The following is a 15558-nucleotide window of genomic DNA, read 5'->3' on the forward strand; positions in this document are numbered from 1 at the left end:
CTGACTTTAACCACACTGGTAACCTTCTGCCTAACCCTGACCTTAACTACACTGGTAACCTTCTGCCTAACCCTGACCTTAACTACACTGGTAACCTTCTGCCTAACCCTGACCACACTGGTAACCTTCTGCCTAACCCTGACCACACTGGTAACCTTCTGCCTAACCCTGACCTTAACCACACTGGTAACCTCTTGCCTAACCCTGACCTTAACTACACTGGTAACCTTCTGCCTAACCCTGACCTTAACTACACTGGTAACCTTCTGCCTAACCCTGACCTTAACTACACTGGTAACCTTCTGCCTAACCCTGACCACACTGGTAACCTTCTGCCTAACCCTGACCTTAACCACACTGGTAACCTTCTGCCTAACCCTGACCACACTGGTAACCTTCTGCCTAACCCTGACCACACTGGTAACCTTCTGCCTAACCCTGACCTTAACCACACTGGTAACCTTCTGCCTAACCCTGACCTTAACTACACTGGTAACCTTCTGCCTAACCCTGACCTTAACCACACTGGTAACATTCTGCCTAACCCTGACCTTAACCACACTGGTAACATTCTGCCTAACCCTGACCACACTGGTAACCTTCTGCCTAACCCTGACCACACTGGTAACCTTCTGCCTAACCCTGACCACACTGGTAACCTTCTGCCTAACCCTGACCTTAACCACACTGGTAACCTCTTGCCTAACCCTGACCTTAACTACACTGGTAACCTTCTGCCTAACCCTGACCTTAACTACACTGGTAACCTCTTGCCTAACCCTGACCTTAACCACACTGGTAACCTTCTGCCTAACCCTGACCTTAACCACACTGGTAACCTCTTGCCTAACCCTGACCACACTGGTAACCTTCTGCCTAACCCTGACCTTAACCACACTGGTAACCTTCTGCCTAACCCTGACCTTAACCACACTGGTAACCTTCTGCCTAACCCTGACCTTAACTACACTGGTAACCTTCTGCCTAACCCTGACCTTAACCACACTGGTAACCTTCTGCCTAACCCTGACCTTAACCACACTGGTAACCTTCTGCCTAACCCTGACCTTAACCACACTGGTAACCTTCTGCCTAACCCTGACCTTAACCACACTGGTAACCTCTTGCCTAACCCTGACCTTAACCACACTGGTAACCTTCTGCCTAACCCTGACCTTAACCACACTGGTAACCTTCTGCCTAACCCTGACCTTAACCACACTGGTAACCTCTTGCCTAACCCTGACCTTAACCACACTGGTAACCTTCTCCCTAACCCTGACCTTAACCACACTGGTAACCTTCTGCCTAACCCTGACCACACTGGTAACCTTCTGCCTAACCCTGACCTTAACCACACTGGTAACCTTCTGCCTAACCCTGACTTTAACCACACTGGTAACCTTCTGCCTAACCCTGACCTTAACTACACTGGTAACCTTCTGCCTAACCCTGACCTTAACCACACTGGTAACCTTCTGCCTAACCCTGACCTTAACCACACTGGTAACCTTCTGCCTAACCCTGACCTTAACTACACTGGTAACCTTCTGCCTAACCCTGACCTTAACCACACTGGTAACCTTCTGCCTAACCCTGCCTTAACCACACTGGTAACCTTCTGCCTAACCCTGACCACACTGGTAACCTTCTGCCTAACCCTGACCTTAACCACACTGGTAACCTTCTGCCTAACCCTGACCTTAACCACACTGGTAACCTTCTGCCTAACCCTGACCTTAACCACACTGGTAACCTTCTGCCTAACCCTGACCTTAACTACACTGGTAACCTTCTGCCTAACCCTGACCTTAACCACACTGGTAACCTTCTGCCTAACCCTGCCTTAACCACACTGGTAACCTTCTGCCTAACCCTGACCACACTGGTAACCTTCTGCCTAACCCTGACCTTAACCACACTGGTAACCTTCTGCCTAACCCTGACCTTAACCACACTGGTAACCTTCTGCCTAACCCTGACCTTAACTACACTGGTAACCTTCTGCCTAACCCTGACCTTAACCACACTGGTAACATTCTGCCTAACCCTGACCTTAACCACACTGGTAACATTCTGCCTAACCCTGACCTTAACCACACTGGTAACCTTCTGCCTAACCCTGACCTTAACCACACTGGTAACCTTCTGCCTAACCCTGACCTTAACTACACTGGTAACCTCTTGCCTAACCCTGACCACACTGGTAACCTTCTGCCTAACCCTGACTTTAACCACACTGGTAACCTTCTGCCTAACCCTGACCTTAACCATACTGGTAACCTCTTGCCTAACCCTAACCTTAACCACACTGGTAACCTTCTGCCTAACCCTAACCTTAACCACACTGGTAACCTTCTGCCTAACCCTGACCTTAACCACACTGGTAACCTCTTGCCTAACCCTGACCTTAACCACACTGGTAACCTTCTGCCTAACCCTGACCACACTGGTAACCTTCTGCCTAACCCTGACCACACTGGTAACCTTCTGCCTAACCCTGACCACACTGGTAACCTTCTGCCTAACCCTGACCACACTGGTAACCTTCTGCCTAACCCTGACCACACTGGTAACCTTCTGCCTAACCCTGACCACACTGGTAACCTTCTGCCTAACCCTGACCACACTGGTAACCTTCTGCCTAACCCTGACCACACTGGTAACCTTCTGCCTAACCCTGACCTTAACCACACTGGTAACCTTCTGCCTAACCCTGACCACACTGGTAACCTCTTGCCTAACCCTGACCTTAACCACACTGGTAACCTTCTGCCTAACCCTGACCACACTGGTAACCTTCTGCCTAACCCTGACCACACTGGTAACCTTCTGCCTAACCCTGACCACACTGGTAACCTTCTGCCTAACCCTGACCACACTGGTAACCTTCTGCCTAACCCTGACCTTAACCACACTGGTAACCTTCTGCCTAACCCTGACCACACTGGTAACCTCTTGCCTAACCCTGACCACACTGGTAACCTTCTGCCTAACCCTGACCACACTGGTAACCTCTTGCCTAACCCTGACCACACTGGTAACCTTCTGCCTAACCCTGACCTTAACCACACTGGTAACCTTCTGCCTAACCCTGACCTTAACCACACTGGTAACCTTCTGCCTAACCCTGACCACACTGGTAACCTCTTGCCTAACCCTGACCACACTGGTAACCTTCTGCCTAACCCTGACCACACTGGTAACCTCTTGCCTAACCCTGACCACACTGGTAACCTTCTGCCTAACCCTGACCTTAACCACACTGGTAACCTTCTGCCTAACCCTGACCTTAACCACACTGGTAACCTTCTGCCTAACCCTGACCTTAACCACACTGGTAACCTCTTGCCTAACCCTGACCTTAACCACACTGGTAACCTTCTGCCTAACCCTGACCTTAACCACACTGGTAACCTTCTGCCTAACCCTGACCTTAACCACACTGGTAACCTCTTGCCTAACCCTGACCTTAACCACACTGGTAACCTTCTCCCTAACCCTGACCTTAACCACACTGGTTACCTTCTGCCTAACCCTGACCACACTGGTAACCTTCTGCCTAACCCTGACCTTAACCACACTGGTAACCTTCTGCCTAACCCTGACTTTAACCACACTGGTAACCTTCTGCCTAACCCTGACCTTAACTACACTGGTAACCTTCTGCCTAACCCTGACCTTAACCACACTGGTAACCTTCTGCCTAACCCTGACCTTAACCACACTGGTAACCTTCTGCCTAACCCTGACCTTAACTACACTGGTAACCTTCTGCCTAACCCTGACCTTAACCACACTGGTAACCTTCTGCCTAACCCTGCCTTAACCACACTGGTAACCTTCTGCCTAACCCTGACCACACTGGTAACCTTCTGCCTAACCCTGACCTTAACCACACTGGTAACCTTCTGCCTAACCCTGACCTTAACCACACTGGTAACCTTCTGCCTAACCCTGACCTTAACTACACTGGTAACCTTCTGCCTAACCCTGACCTTAACCACACTGGTAACATTCTGCCTAACCCTGACCTTAACCACACTGGTAACATTCTGCCTAACCCTGACCTTAACCACACTGGTAACCTTCTGCCTAACCCTGACCTTAACCACACTGGTAACCTTCTGCCTAACCCTGACCTTAACTACACTGGTAACCTCTTGCCTAACCCTGACCACACTGGTAACCTTCTGCCTAACCCTGACTTTAACCACACTGGTAACCTTCTGCCTAACCCTGACCTTAACCATACTGGTAACCTCTTGCCTAACCCTAACCTTAACCACACTGGTAACCTTCTGCCTAACCCTAACCTTAACCACACTGGTAACCTTCTGCCTAACCCTGACCTTAACCACACTGGTAACCTCTTGCCTAACCCTGACCTTAACCACACTGGTAACCTTCTGCCTAACCCTGACCACACTGGTAACCTTCTGCCTAACCCTGACCACACTGGTAACCTTCTGCCTAACCCTGACCACACTGGTAACCTTCTGCCTAACCCTGACCACACTGGTAACCTTCTGCCTAACCCTGACCACACTGGTAACCTTCTGCCTAACCCTGACCACACTGGTAACCTTCTGCCTAACCCTGACCACACTGGTAACCTTCTGCCTAACCCTGACCACACTGGTAACCTTCTGCCTAACCCTGACCTTAACCACACTGGTAACCTTCTGCCTAACCCTGACCACACTGGTAACCTCTTGCCTAACCCTGACCTTAACCACACTGGTAACCTTCTGCCTAACCCTGACCACACTGGTAACCTTCTGCCTAACCCTGACCACACTGGTAACCTTCTGCCTAACCCTGACCACACTGGTAACCTTCTGCCTAACCCTGACCACACTGGTAACCTTCTGCCTAACCCTGACCTTAACCACACTGGTAACCTTCTGCCTAACCCTGACCACACTGGTAACCTCTTGCCTAACCCTGACCACACTGGTAACCTTCTGCCTAACCCTGACCACACTGGTAACCTCTTGCCTAACCCTGACCACACTGGTAACCTTCTGCCTAACCCTGACCTTAACCACACTGGTAACCTTCTGCCTAACCCTGACCTTAACCACACTGGTAACCTTCTGCCTAACCCTGACCACACTGGTAACCTCTTGCCTAACCCTGACCACACTGGTAACCTTCTGCCTAACCCTGACCACACTGGTAACCTCTTGCCTAACCCTGACCACACTGGTAACCTTCTGCCTAACCCTGACCTTAACCACACTGGTAACCTTCTGCCTAACCCTGACCACACTGGTAACCTTCTGCCTAACCCTGACCACACTGGTAACCTTCTGCCTAACCTTAACCACACTGGTAACCTTCTGCCTAACCCTGACCACACTGGTAACCTTCTGCCTAACCCTGACCACACTGGTAACCTTCTGCCTAACCCTGACCACACTGGTAACCTTCTGCCTAACCCTGACCACACTGGTAACCTCTTGCCTAACCCTGACCACACTGGTAACCTTCTGCCTAACCCTGACCACACTGGTAACCTCTTGCCTAACCCTGACCACACTGGTAACCTTCTGCCTAACCCTGACCTTAACCACACTGGTAACCTTCTGCCTAACCCTGACCACACTGGTAACCTTCTGCCTAACCCTGACCACACTGGTAACCTTCTGCCTAACCCTGACCACACTGGTAACCTTCTGCCTAACCCTGACCACACTGGTAACCTTCTGCCTAACCCTGACCACACTGGTAACCTTCTGCCTAACCCTGACCTTAACTACACTGGTAACCTTCTGCCTAACCCTGACCACACTGGTAACCTTCTGCCTAACCTTAACCACACTGGTAACCTTCTGCCTAACCCTGACCACACTGGTAACCTTCTGCCTAACCCTGACCACACTGGTAACCTTCTGCCTAACCCTGACCACACTGGTAACCTTCTGCCTAACCCTGACCACACTGGTAACCTTCTGCCTAACCCTGACCACACTGGTAACCTTCTGCCTAACCCTGACCACACTGGTAACCTTCTGCCTAACCCTGACCACACTGGTAACCTTCTGCCTAACCCTGACCTTAACTACACTGGTAACCTTCTGCCTAACCCTGACCACACTGGTAACCTTCTGCCTAACCCTGACCACACTGGTAACCTTCTGCCTAACCCTGACCTTAACTACACTGGTAACCTTCTGCCTAACCCTGACTTTAACCACACTGGTAACCTTCTGCCTAACCCTGACCTTAACCATACTGGTAACCTCTTGCCTAACCCTAACCTTAACCACACTGGTAACCTTCTGCCTAACCCTAACCTTAACCACACTGGTAACCTTCTGCCTAACCCTGACCTTAACCACACTGGTAACCTCTTGCCTAACCCTGACCACACTGGTAACCTTCTGCCTAACCCTGACCACACTGGTAACCTTCTGCCTTACCCTAACCTTAACCACACTGGTAACCTTCTGCCTAACCCTGACCTTAACCACACTGGTAACCTCTTGCCTAACCCTGACTTTAACCACACTGGTAACCTTCTGCCTAACCCTGACCTTAACCATACTGGTAACCTCTTGCCTAACCCTGACCACACTGGTAACCTTCTGCCTAACCCTGACCTTAACTACACTGGTAACCTTCTGCCTAACCCTGACTTTAACCACACTGGTAACCTTCTGCCTAACCCTGACTTTAACCACACTGGTGACCTTCTGCCTAACCCTGACCTTAACCATACTGGTAACCTCTTGCCTAACCCTGACCACACTGGTAACCTTCTGCCTAACCCTGACCTTAACTACACTGGTAACCTTCTGCCTAACCCTGACTTTAACCACACTGGTAACCTTCTGCCTAACCCTGACCTTAACCACACTGGTAACCTTCTGCCTAACCCTGACCTTAACCACACTGGTAACCTCTTGCCTAACCCTGACCACACTGGTAACCTTCTGCCTAACCCTGACCACACTGGTAACCTTCTGCCTAACCCTAACCTTAACCACACTGGTAACCTTCTGCCTAACCCTGACCTTAACCACACTGGTAACCTTCTGCTAAACCCTGACTTTAACCACACTGGTAACCTTCTGCCTAACCCTGACCTTAACTACACTGGTAACCTTCTGCCTAACCCTGACCTTAACTACACTGGTAACCTTCTGCCTAACCCTGACCACACTGGTAACCTTCTGCCTAACCCTGACCTTAACCACACTGGTAACCTTCTGCCTAACCCTGACCTTAACCATACTGGTAACCTCTTGCCTAACCCTAACCTTAACCACACTGGTAACCTTCTGCCTAACCCTAACCTTAACCACACTGGTAACCTTCTGCCTAACCCTGACCTTAACCACACTGGTAACCTCTTGCCTAACCCTGACCACACTGGTAACCTTCTGCCTAACCCTGACCACACTGGTAACCTTCTGCCTTACCCTAACCTTAACCACACTGGTAACCTTCTGCCTAACCCTGACCTTAACCACACTGGTAACCTCTTGCCTAACCCTGACTTTAACCACACTGGTAACCTTCTGCCTAACCCTGACCTTAACCATACTGGTAACCTCTTGCCTAACCCTGACCACACTGGTAACCTTCTGCCTAACCCTGACCTTAACTACACTGGTAACCTTCTGCCTAACCCTGACTTTAACCACACTGGTGACCTTCTGCCTAACCCTGACCTTAACCATACTGGTAACCTCTTGCCTAACCCTGACCACACTGGTAACCTTCTGCCTAACCCTGACCTTAACTACACTGGTAACCTTCTGCCTAACCCTGACTTTAACCACACTGGTAACCTTCTGCCTAACCCTGACCTTAACCACACTGGTAACCTTCTGCCTAACCCTGACCTTAACCACACTGGTAACCTCTTGCCTAACCCTGACCACACTGGTAACCTTCTGCCTAACCCTGACCACACTGGTAACCTTCTGCCTAACCCTAACCTTAACCACACTGGTAACCTTCTGCCTAACCCTGACCTTAACCACACTGGTAACCTTCTGCTAAACCCTGACTTTAACCACACTGGTAACCTTCTGCCTAACCCTGACCTTAACTACACTGGTAACCTTCTGCCTAACCCTGACCTTAACTACACTGGTAACCTTCTGCCTAACCCTGACCACACTGGTAACCTTCTGCCTAACCCTGACCTTAACCACACTGGTAACCTTCTGCCTAACCCTGACCACACTGGTAACCTTCTGCCTAACCTTAACTACACTGGTAACCTTCTGCCTGACCCTGACCTTAACCACACTGGTAACCTTCTGCCTAACCCTGACCTTAACCACACTGGTAACCTTCTGCCTGACCCTGACCTTAACTACACTGGTAACCTTCTGCCTAACCCTGACTTTAACTACACTGGTAACCTTCTGCTAAACCCTGACCTTAACTACACTGGTAACCTTCTGCCTAACCCTGACCTTAACTACACTGGTAACCTTCTGCCTAACCCTGACCTTAACTACACTGGTAACCTTCTGCCTAACCCTGACCTTAACCACACTGGTAACCTTCTGCTAAACCCTGACCTTAACTACACTGGTAACCTTCTGCCTAACCCTGACCTTAACTACACTGGTAACCTTCTGCTAAACCCTGACCTTAACTACACTGGTAACCTTCTGCCTAACCCTGACCTTAACCACACTGGTTACCTTCTGCCTAACCCTGACCTTAACCACACTGGTAACCTTCTGCTAAACCCTGACCTTAACCACACTGGTAACCTTCTGCCTAACCCTGACCTTAACCACACTGGTAACCTTCTGCTAAACCCTGACCTTAACTACACTGGTAACCTTCTGCCTAACCCTGACCTTAACTACACTGGTAACCTTCTGCCTAACCCTGACCACACTGGTAACCTTCTGCCTAACCCTGACCTTAACTACACTGGTAACCTTCTGCCTAACCCTGACTTTAACCACACTGGTAACCTTCTGCTAAACCCTGACCTTAACCACACTGGTAACCTTCTGCCTAACCCTGACCTTAACTACACTGGTAACCTTCTGCCTAACCCTGACCTTAACTACACTGGTAACCTTCTGCCTAACCCTGACCTTAACTACACTGGTAACCTTCTGCCTAACCCTGACTTTAACCACACTGGTAACCTTCTGCTAAACCCTGACCTTAACCACACTGGTAACCTTCTGCCTAACCCTGACCTTAACCACACTGGTAACCTTCTGCCTAACCCTGACCTTAACCACACTGGTAACCTTCTGCTAAACCCTGACCTTAACTACACTGGTAACCTTCTGCCTAACCCTGACCTTAACTACACTGGTAACCTTCTGCCTAACCCTGACCACACTGGTAACCTTCTGCCTAACCCTGACCTTAACTACACTGGTAACCTTCTGCCTAACCCTGACCTTAACTACACTGGTAACCTTCTGCCTAACCCTGACCTTAACTACACTGGTAACCTTCTGCCTAACCCTGACCTTAACCACACTGGTAACCTTCTGCCTAACCCTGACCTTAAATTAAGACCAAACAGGACATTTTTTTTGTTTTCATACATTTTTCCGATATAGCCAACAAGAGGAAACCGTCCAGGCGGGACCACTGTGACACACACACACACGGGGGGGGTGGGCTATTAATAGTCACATGCTCCAAATACAACAGGTTTTGACCTCACCGTGAAATAATTATTTACAAGCCATTAACCAACAGTGCTTTAAGGAGTTAAGAAACAAATAGAAAATAAAAAAAGTAACATAATTACAACGGCAGCAGTAAAATAACAAGCGAGACGGCGGGTACCGGTACAGAGTCCATGTGAGGGGGGGGTACCGGTACAGAGTCCATGTGAGGGGGGGGGTACCGGTACAGAGTCCATGTGAGGGGGTGGTGTACCGGTACAGAGTCCATGTGAGGGGGGGTACCGGTACAGAGTCCATGTGAGGGGGGGGGGTACCGGTAGAGAGTCCATGTGAGGGGGGGGGGGTACCGGTACAGAGTCCATGTGAGGGGGGGGGGGGGGTACGGTACAGAGTCCATGTGAGGGGAGGGGGGGTACCGGTACAGAGTCCATGTGGGGGGGGGGGGGGGTACCGGTACAGAGTCCATGTGAGGGGGGTACCGGTACAGAGTCCATGTGAGGGGGGGTACCGGTACAGAGTCCATGTAAGGGGGGGGTACCGGCACAGAGTCCATGTGAGGGGAGGGGGAGGGAGGGAGGGGGGGTACCGGCACAGAGTCCATGTGAGGGGGGGTACCGGTACAGAGTCCAAGTGAGGGGAGGGGAGGGAGGGGGTACCGGTACAGAGTCCATGTGGGGGGGTACCGGTACAGAGTCCATGTGAGGTGAGGGGAGGGGAGGGAGGGGGTACCGGTAGAGTCCATGTGGGGGGGTACCGGTACAGAGTCCATGTGAGGGGAGGGGGGGGGTACCGGCACAGAGTCCATGTGAGGGGAGGGAGGGGGTACCGGTACAGAGTCCATGTGAGGGGAGGGAGGGGGCACCGGCACAGAGTCCATGTGAGGGGAGGGGCGGAGAGGAGGGAGGGGGTACCGGTACAGAGTCCATGTGAGGGGAGGGGAGGGGGGGGGGAGGGGGGGGGTACCGGGCACAGAGTCCATGTGGGGGGGGGGTACCGGTACAGAGTCCATGTGAGGGGAGGGGGGTGGCACCACCGGTTAGTCGAGGTAATATGTACCTGTAGGGGGAGTTATTAAATTGACTATGTGTAGATAATAAACAGAGTAGCAGCAGCGTAGAAGAGGCTTCTGGGTAGTTTCAAACCACATAGCTGGAGCCCTGAGCTGACACATTTTACACCTCATCTCTTCTAGTTATACTAACCTTATAGGTAGTTAGTAACAGTGACCATAGCACACACCCTTACAAGGCAGGGGTTACCCCAAAATCACACTGTCCCAAATGGCACCCTAATCCCTAAGTCTACTGTCTATTAATATAACTTACAGAAACCAGTCCTATAGTGCATCCCAAATGGCACCCTAATCTCTATGGGCCCTCGACAAAAGTATGTTTCCATTTGAGACACCGTCATTCTCAGGAGCAGGAAGGACCCGTTGGCACAGGGACCTTTTGGGGCCCGCTGGGAGGGAGAAGCAGGAAGGACCCGTTGGCACGGGGACCTTTTGGGGTCCCCTGGGAGGGAGAGGCAGGAAGGACCCGTTGGCACAGGGACCTTTTGGGGCCCCCTGGGAGGGAGAAGCAGGAGGGACCCGTTGGCACGGGGACCTTTGGGCCCCCTGGGAGGGAGAAGCAGGAAGGACCCGTTGGCACGGGGACCTTTTGGGGCCCCCTGGGAGGGAGAAGCAGGAAGGACCCGTTGGCACGGGGACCTTTTGGGGCCCCCTGGGAGGGAGAAGCAGGAAGGACCCGTTGGCACGGGGACCTTTTGGGGTCCCCTGGGAGGGAGAGGCAGGAAGGACCCGTTGGCACGGGGACCTTTTGGGGCCCCCTGGGAGGGAGAAGCAGGAAGGACCCGTTGGCACGGGGACCTTTTGGGGCCCCCTGGGAGGGAGAAGCAGGAAGGACCCGTTGGCACGGGGACCTTTTGGGGCCCCCTGGGAGGGAGAAGCAGGAAGGACCCGTTGGCACGGGGACCTTTTGGGGTCCCCTGGGAGGGAGAGGCAGGAAGGACCCGTTGGCACGGGGACCTTTGGGGCCCCCTGGGAGGGAGAAGCAGGAAGGACCCGTTGGCACGGGGACCTTTTGGGGCCCCCTGGGAGGGAGAAGCAGGAAGGACCCGTTGGCACGAGGACCTTTTGGGGCCCCCTGGGAGGGAGAAGCAGGAAGGACCCGTTGGCACGGGGACCTTTTGGGGCCCCCTGGGAGGGAGAAGCAGGAAGGACCCGTTGGCACGGGGACCTTTTGGGGCCCCCTGGGAGGGAGAAGCAGGAAGGACCCGTTGGCACGGGGACCTTTTGGGGCCCCTGGGAGGGAGAAGCAGGAAGGACCCGCTGGCACGGGGACCTTTGGGGCCCCCTGGGAGGGAGAAGCAGGAAGGACCCGTTGGCACGGGGACCTTTTGGGGCCCCCTGGGAGGGAGAGGCAGGAAGAGGACGTAACCACTCGCAACATGCTGGCACAGTTTCTTCTACCGGAGTCACTAACTCTCTGTCTCTCTGTCTCTCTGTCTCTCTCTGTCTCTCTCTGTCTCTCTCTGTCGCTCTGTCTCTCTCTGTCGCTCTGTCTCTCTCTGTCGCTCTGTCTCTCTCTGTCGCTCTGTGTCTCTCTGTCGCTCTGTGTCTCTCTGTCGCTCTGTGTCTCTGTCGCTCTGTGTCTCTCTGTCGCTCTGTCTCTCTGTCGCTCTGTGTCTCTCTCTCTCTCTAGTACCTGGGTCATGTAGAGGTGGAGGAGTCAAGAGGAATGCACATTTGTGAGGATGCAGTGAAGCAGCTCAAGACGGTAGGTAGAGGTCTGTCTGTCTTCCTGTCTGTCCTCCTGTCTGTCTCTCACACTCACTGGACCATATGTTTAAATACGCCCCCGTAGCTACAGAGCCTTCAAAGTATTCAGGCCCCTTGACTTTTCCCACCTTTTGTTACATTAAACATTTATTCTAAAATGGATTACAGCTATTTTTTCCTTATCAAACCACACACAATAATATACCCATAATGACAAAGTGAAAACAGGTTTTAAGACATTTCTGCAAATGTATAAAAAAATATGTAAAACAGAAATACCTTATTTCTACTTAATTCCTTACGTAATTCAGACATTTTGCTGTGAGACTCGAAATTGAGCTCAGGTGCATCCTGTTTCCATTGATCATCCTTGAGATGTTTCTACAACTTGATTTGAGTCCACCTGCGGTAAATGTAATTGATTGGACATGATTTGGAAAGGCACACGCCTGTCTATATAATGTCCCACAAATTGACAGTTCATGTCAGAGCAAAAACCAAGCAAAGAGGTCAAAGGAATTGTCCGTAGCGCTCCGAGACAGGATTGTGTTGAGCCACAGATCTGGGGAAGGGGTACCAAAACATTTTGGCAGCATTGAAGGTTCCCAAGAACACAGTGGCCTCCCTCATTCTGAAAAGGAAGAAGTTTAGTAACACCAAGACTCTTTCCCAGAGCTGGGAGAAGGGCCTTGGTCAGGGAGGTGACCAAGAACCCCATGGTCAGTCTGACAGAGCTCCAGAGTTCCTCTGGGGAGATGAGAACCTTCCAGAAGGACAACCATCTCTGTAGCTCTTCACCAATCCGGCCTTTATGGTAGAGTGGCCAGGCGGGAAACCACTCCTCGGTAAAAGACATCATGATGTGGGGATGTTTTTAAATGGCAGGACCAGAGAGACTTGTCAAGATCGAGGCAAAGATGAACAGAGCAAAGTACAGAGAGATCCTGGATGGAAATGTGCTCCAGAGCTCTCAGGACCTCTGGGATGAAGGTTCACCATCCAACAGGACAACGACCCTTAAGCACACAGCCAAGACAACGCAGGAGTGGCTTCGGGACAAGTCTCTGAATGTCCTTGAGTGGCCCAGCCAGAGCCTGGACTTGAACCTGATCAAACATCTCTGGAGAGACTTGAAAATAGCTGTGCAGCAACACTCCCCATCCAACCTGACAGAGCTTGAGAGAATCTGCAGAGAAGAATGGGAGAAACTCCCCAAATTCAGGTGTGCCAAGCTTGTAGCATCATACCCAAGAAGACTGGAGGCTGTAATCACTGGCAAAGGTGCTTCAACAAAGTACTGAGTAAAGGGTCTGAATACTTATGTAAATGTAATTTCTCAAAAACCTGTTTTTGCTTTGTCAATATGGGGTATTGTGTGTAGATTGAGGGGGGGGGACAATTTCATACATTTTAGAATAAGACTAATGTAACAAAATGTGAAAAAGTCAAGGGGTCAGAATACTTTACGAAGGCTCTGTGTAGGCCTGTGGGCTCTCAAGAACAGGGAGCCCTCCTCTCCAGAACAGGGAGCCCTCCTCTCCTCTCCAGAACAGGGAGCCCTCCTCTCCTCTCCAGAACAGGGAGCCCTCCTCTCCTCTCCAAAACAGGGAGCCCTCCTCTCCAAAACAGGGAGCCCTCCTCTCCTCTCCAGAACAGGGAGCCCTCCTCTCCTCTCCAGAACAGGGAGCCCTCCTCTCCTCTCCAGAACAGGGAGCCCTCCTCTCCTCTCCAGAACAGGGAGCCCTCCTCTCCTCTCCAGAACAGGGAGCCCTCCTCTCCTCTCCAGAACAGGGAGCCCTCCTCTCCTCTCCAGAACAGGGAGCCCTCCTCTCCTCTCCAGAACAGGGAGCCCTCCTCTCCTCTCCAGAACAGGGAGCCCTCCTCTCCTCTCCAGAACAGGGAGCCCTCCTCTCCTCTCCAGAACAGGGAGCCCTCCTCTCCTCTCCAGAACAGGGAGCCCTCCTCTCCTCTCCAGAACAGGGAGCCCTCCTCTCCTCTCCAGAACAGGGAGCCCTCCTCTCCTCTCCAGAACAGGGAGCCCTCCTCTCCTCTCCAGAACATTGAGCCCTCCTCTCCTCTCCAGAACATTGAGCCCTCCTCTCCTCTCCAGAACATTGAGCCCTCCTCTCCTCTCCAGAACATTGAGCCCTCCTCTCCTCTCCAGAACATTGAGCCCTCCTCTCCTCTCCAGAACAGGGAGCCCTCCTCTCCTCTCCAGAACAGGGAGCCCTCCTCTCCTCTCCAGAACAGGGAGCCCTCCTCTCCAGAACAGGGAGCCCTCCTCTCCAGAACAGGGAGCCCTCCTCTCCTCTCCAGAACAGGGAGCCCTCCTCTCCAGAACAGGGAGCCCTCCTCTCCAGAACAGGGAGCCCTCCTCTCCAGAACAGGGAGCCCTCCTCTCCAGAACAGGGAGCCCTCCTCTCCAGAACAGGGAGCCCTCCTCTCTAGAACAGGGAGCCCTCCTCTCCTCTCTAGAACAGGGAGCCCTCCTCTCCTGTCCAGAACAGGGAGCCCTCCTCTCCAGAACAGGGAGCCCTCCTCTCCAGAACAGGGAGCCCTCCTCTCCAGAACAGGGAGCCCTCCTCTCCTGTCCAGAACAGGAGCCCTCCTCTCCTGTCCAGAACAGGGAGCCCTCCTCTCCTGTCCAGAACAGGGAGCTCCTCTCCAGAACAGGGAGCCCTCCTCTCCCTCTCCAGAACAGGGAGCCCTCCTCTCCTCTCCAGAACAGGGAGCCCTCCTCTCCTCTCCAGAACAGGGAGCCCTCCTCTCCTCTCCAGAACAGGGAGCCCTCCTCTCCAGAACAGGGAGCCCTCCTCTCCAGAACAGGGAGCCCTCCTCTCCAGAACAGGGAGCCCTCCTCTCCAGAACAGGGAGCCCTCCTCTCCAGAACAGGGAGCCCTCCTCTCTAGAACAGGGAGCCCTCCTCTCCTCTCTAGAACAGGGAGCCCTCCTCTCCTGTCCAGAACAGGGAGCCCTCCTCTCCAGAACAGGGAGCCCTCCTCTCCAGAACAGGGAGCCCTCCTCTCCAGAACAGGGAGCCCTCCTCTCCTGTCCAGAACAGGGAGCCCTCCTCTCCTGTCCAGAACAGGGAGCCCTCCTCTCCTGTCCAGAACAGGGAGCCCTCCTCTCCTCTCCAGAACA

The 15558-nt window shown here is 52.5% G+C and overlaps 1 protein-coding gene across 1 annotated transcript in view; it reads left to right on the forward strand.

Annotated features, from left to right (window-relative positions):
• Positions 1 to 15558, forward strand: part of LOC135526865 (protein numb homolog) — an 81426-nt gene that overhangs the window by 38289 nt on the left and 27579 nt on the right. The window contains exon 3 of the mRNA XM_064955534.1: positions 12341 to 12415. Coding sequence (XP_064811606.1) covers positions 12341 to 12415 — 75 coding nt within the window. The remainder of the gene's footprint in view (positions 1 to 12340; positions 12416 to 15558) is intronic.

This window comes from Oncorhynchus masou, chromosome 32, assembly GCF_036934945.1.
Source record: "Oncorhynchus masou masou isolate Uvic2021 chromosome 32, UVic_Omas_1.1, whole genome shotgun sequence".
Lineage (NCBI taxonomy): Eukaryota > Metazoa > Chordata > Actinopteri > Salmoniformes > Salmonidae > Oncorhynchus > Oncorhynchus masou.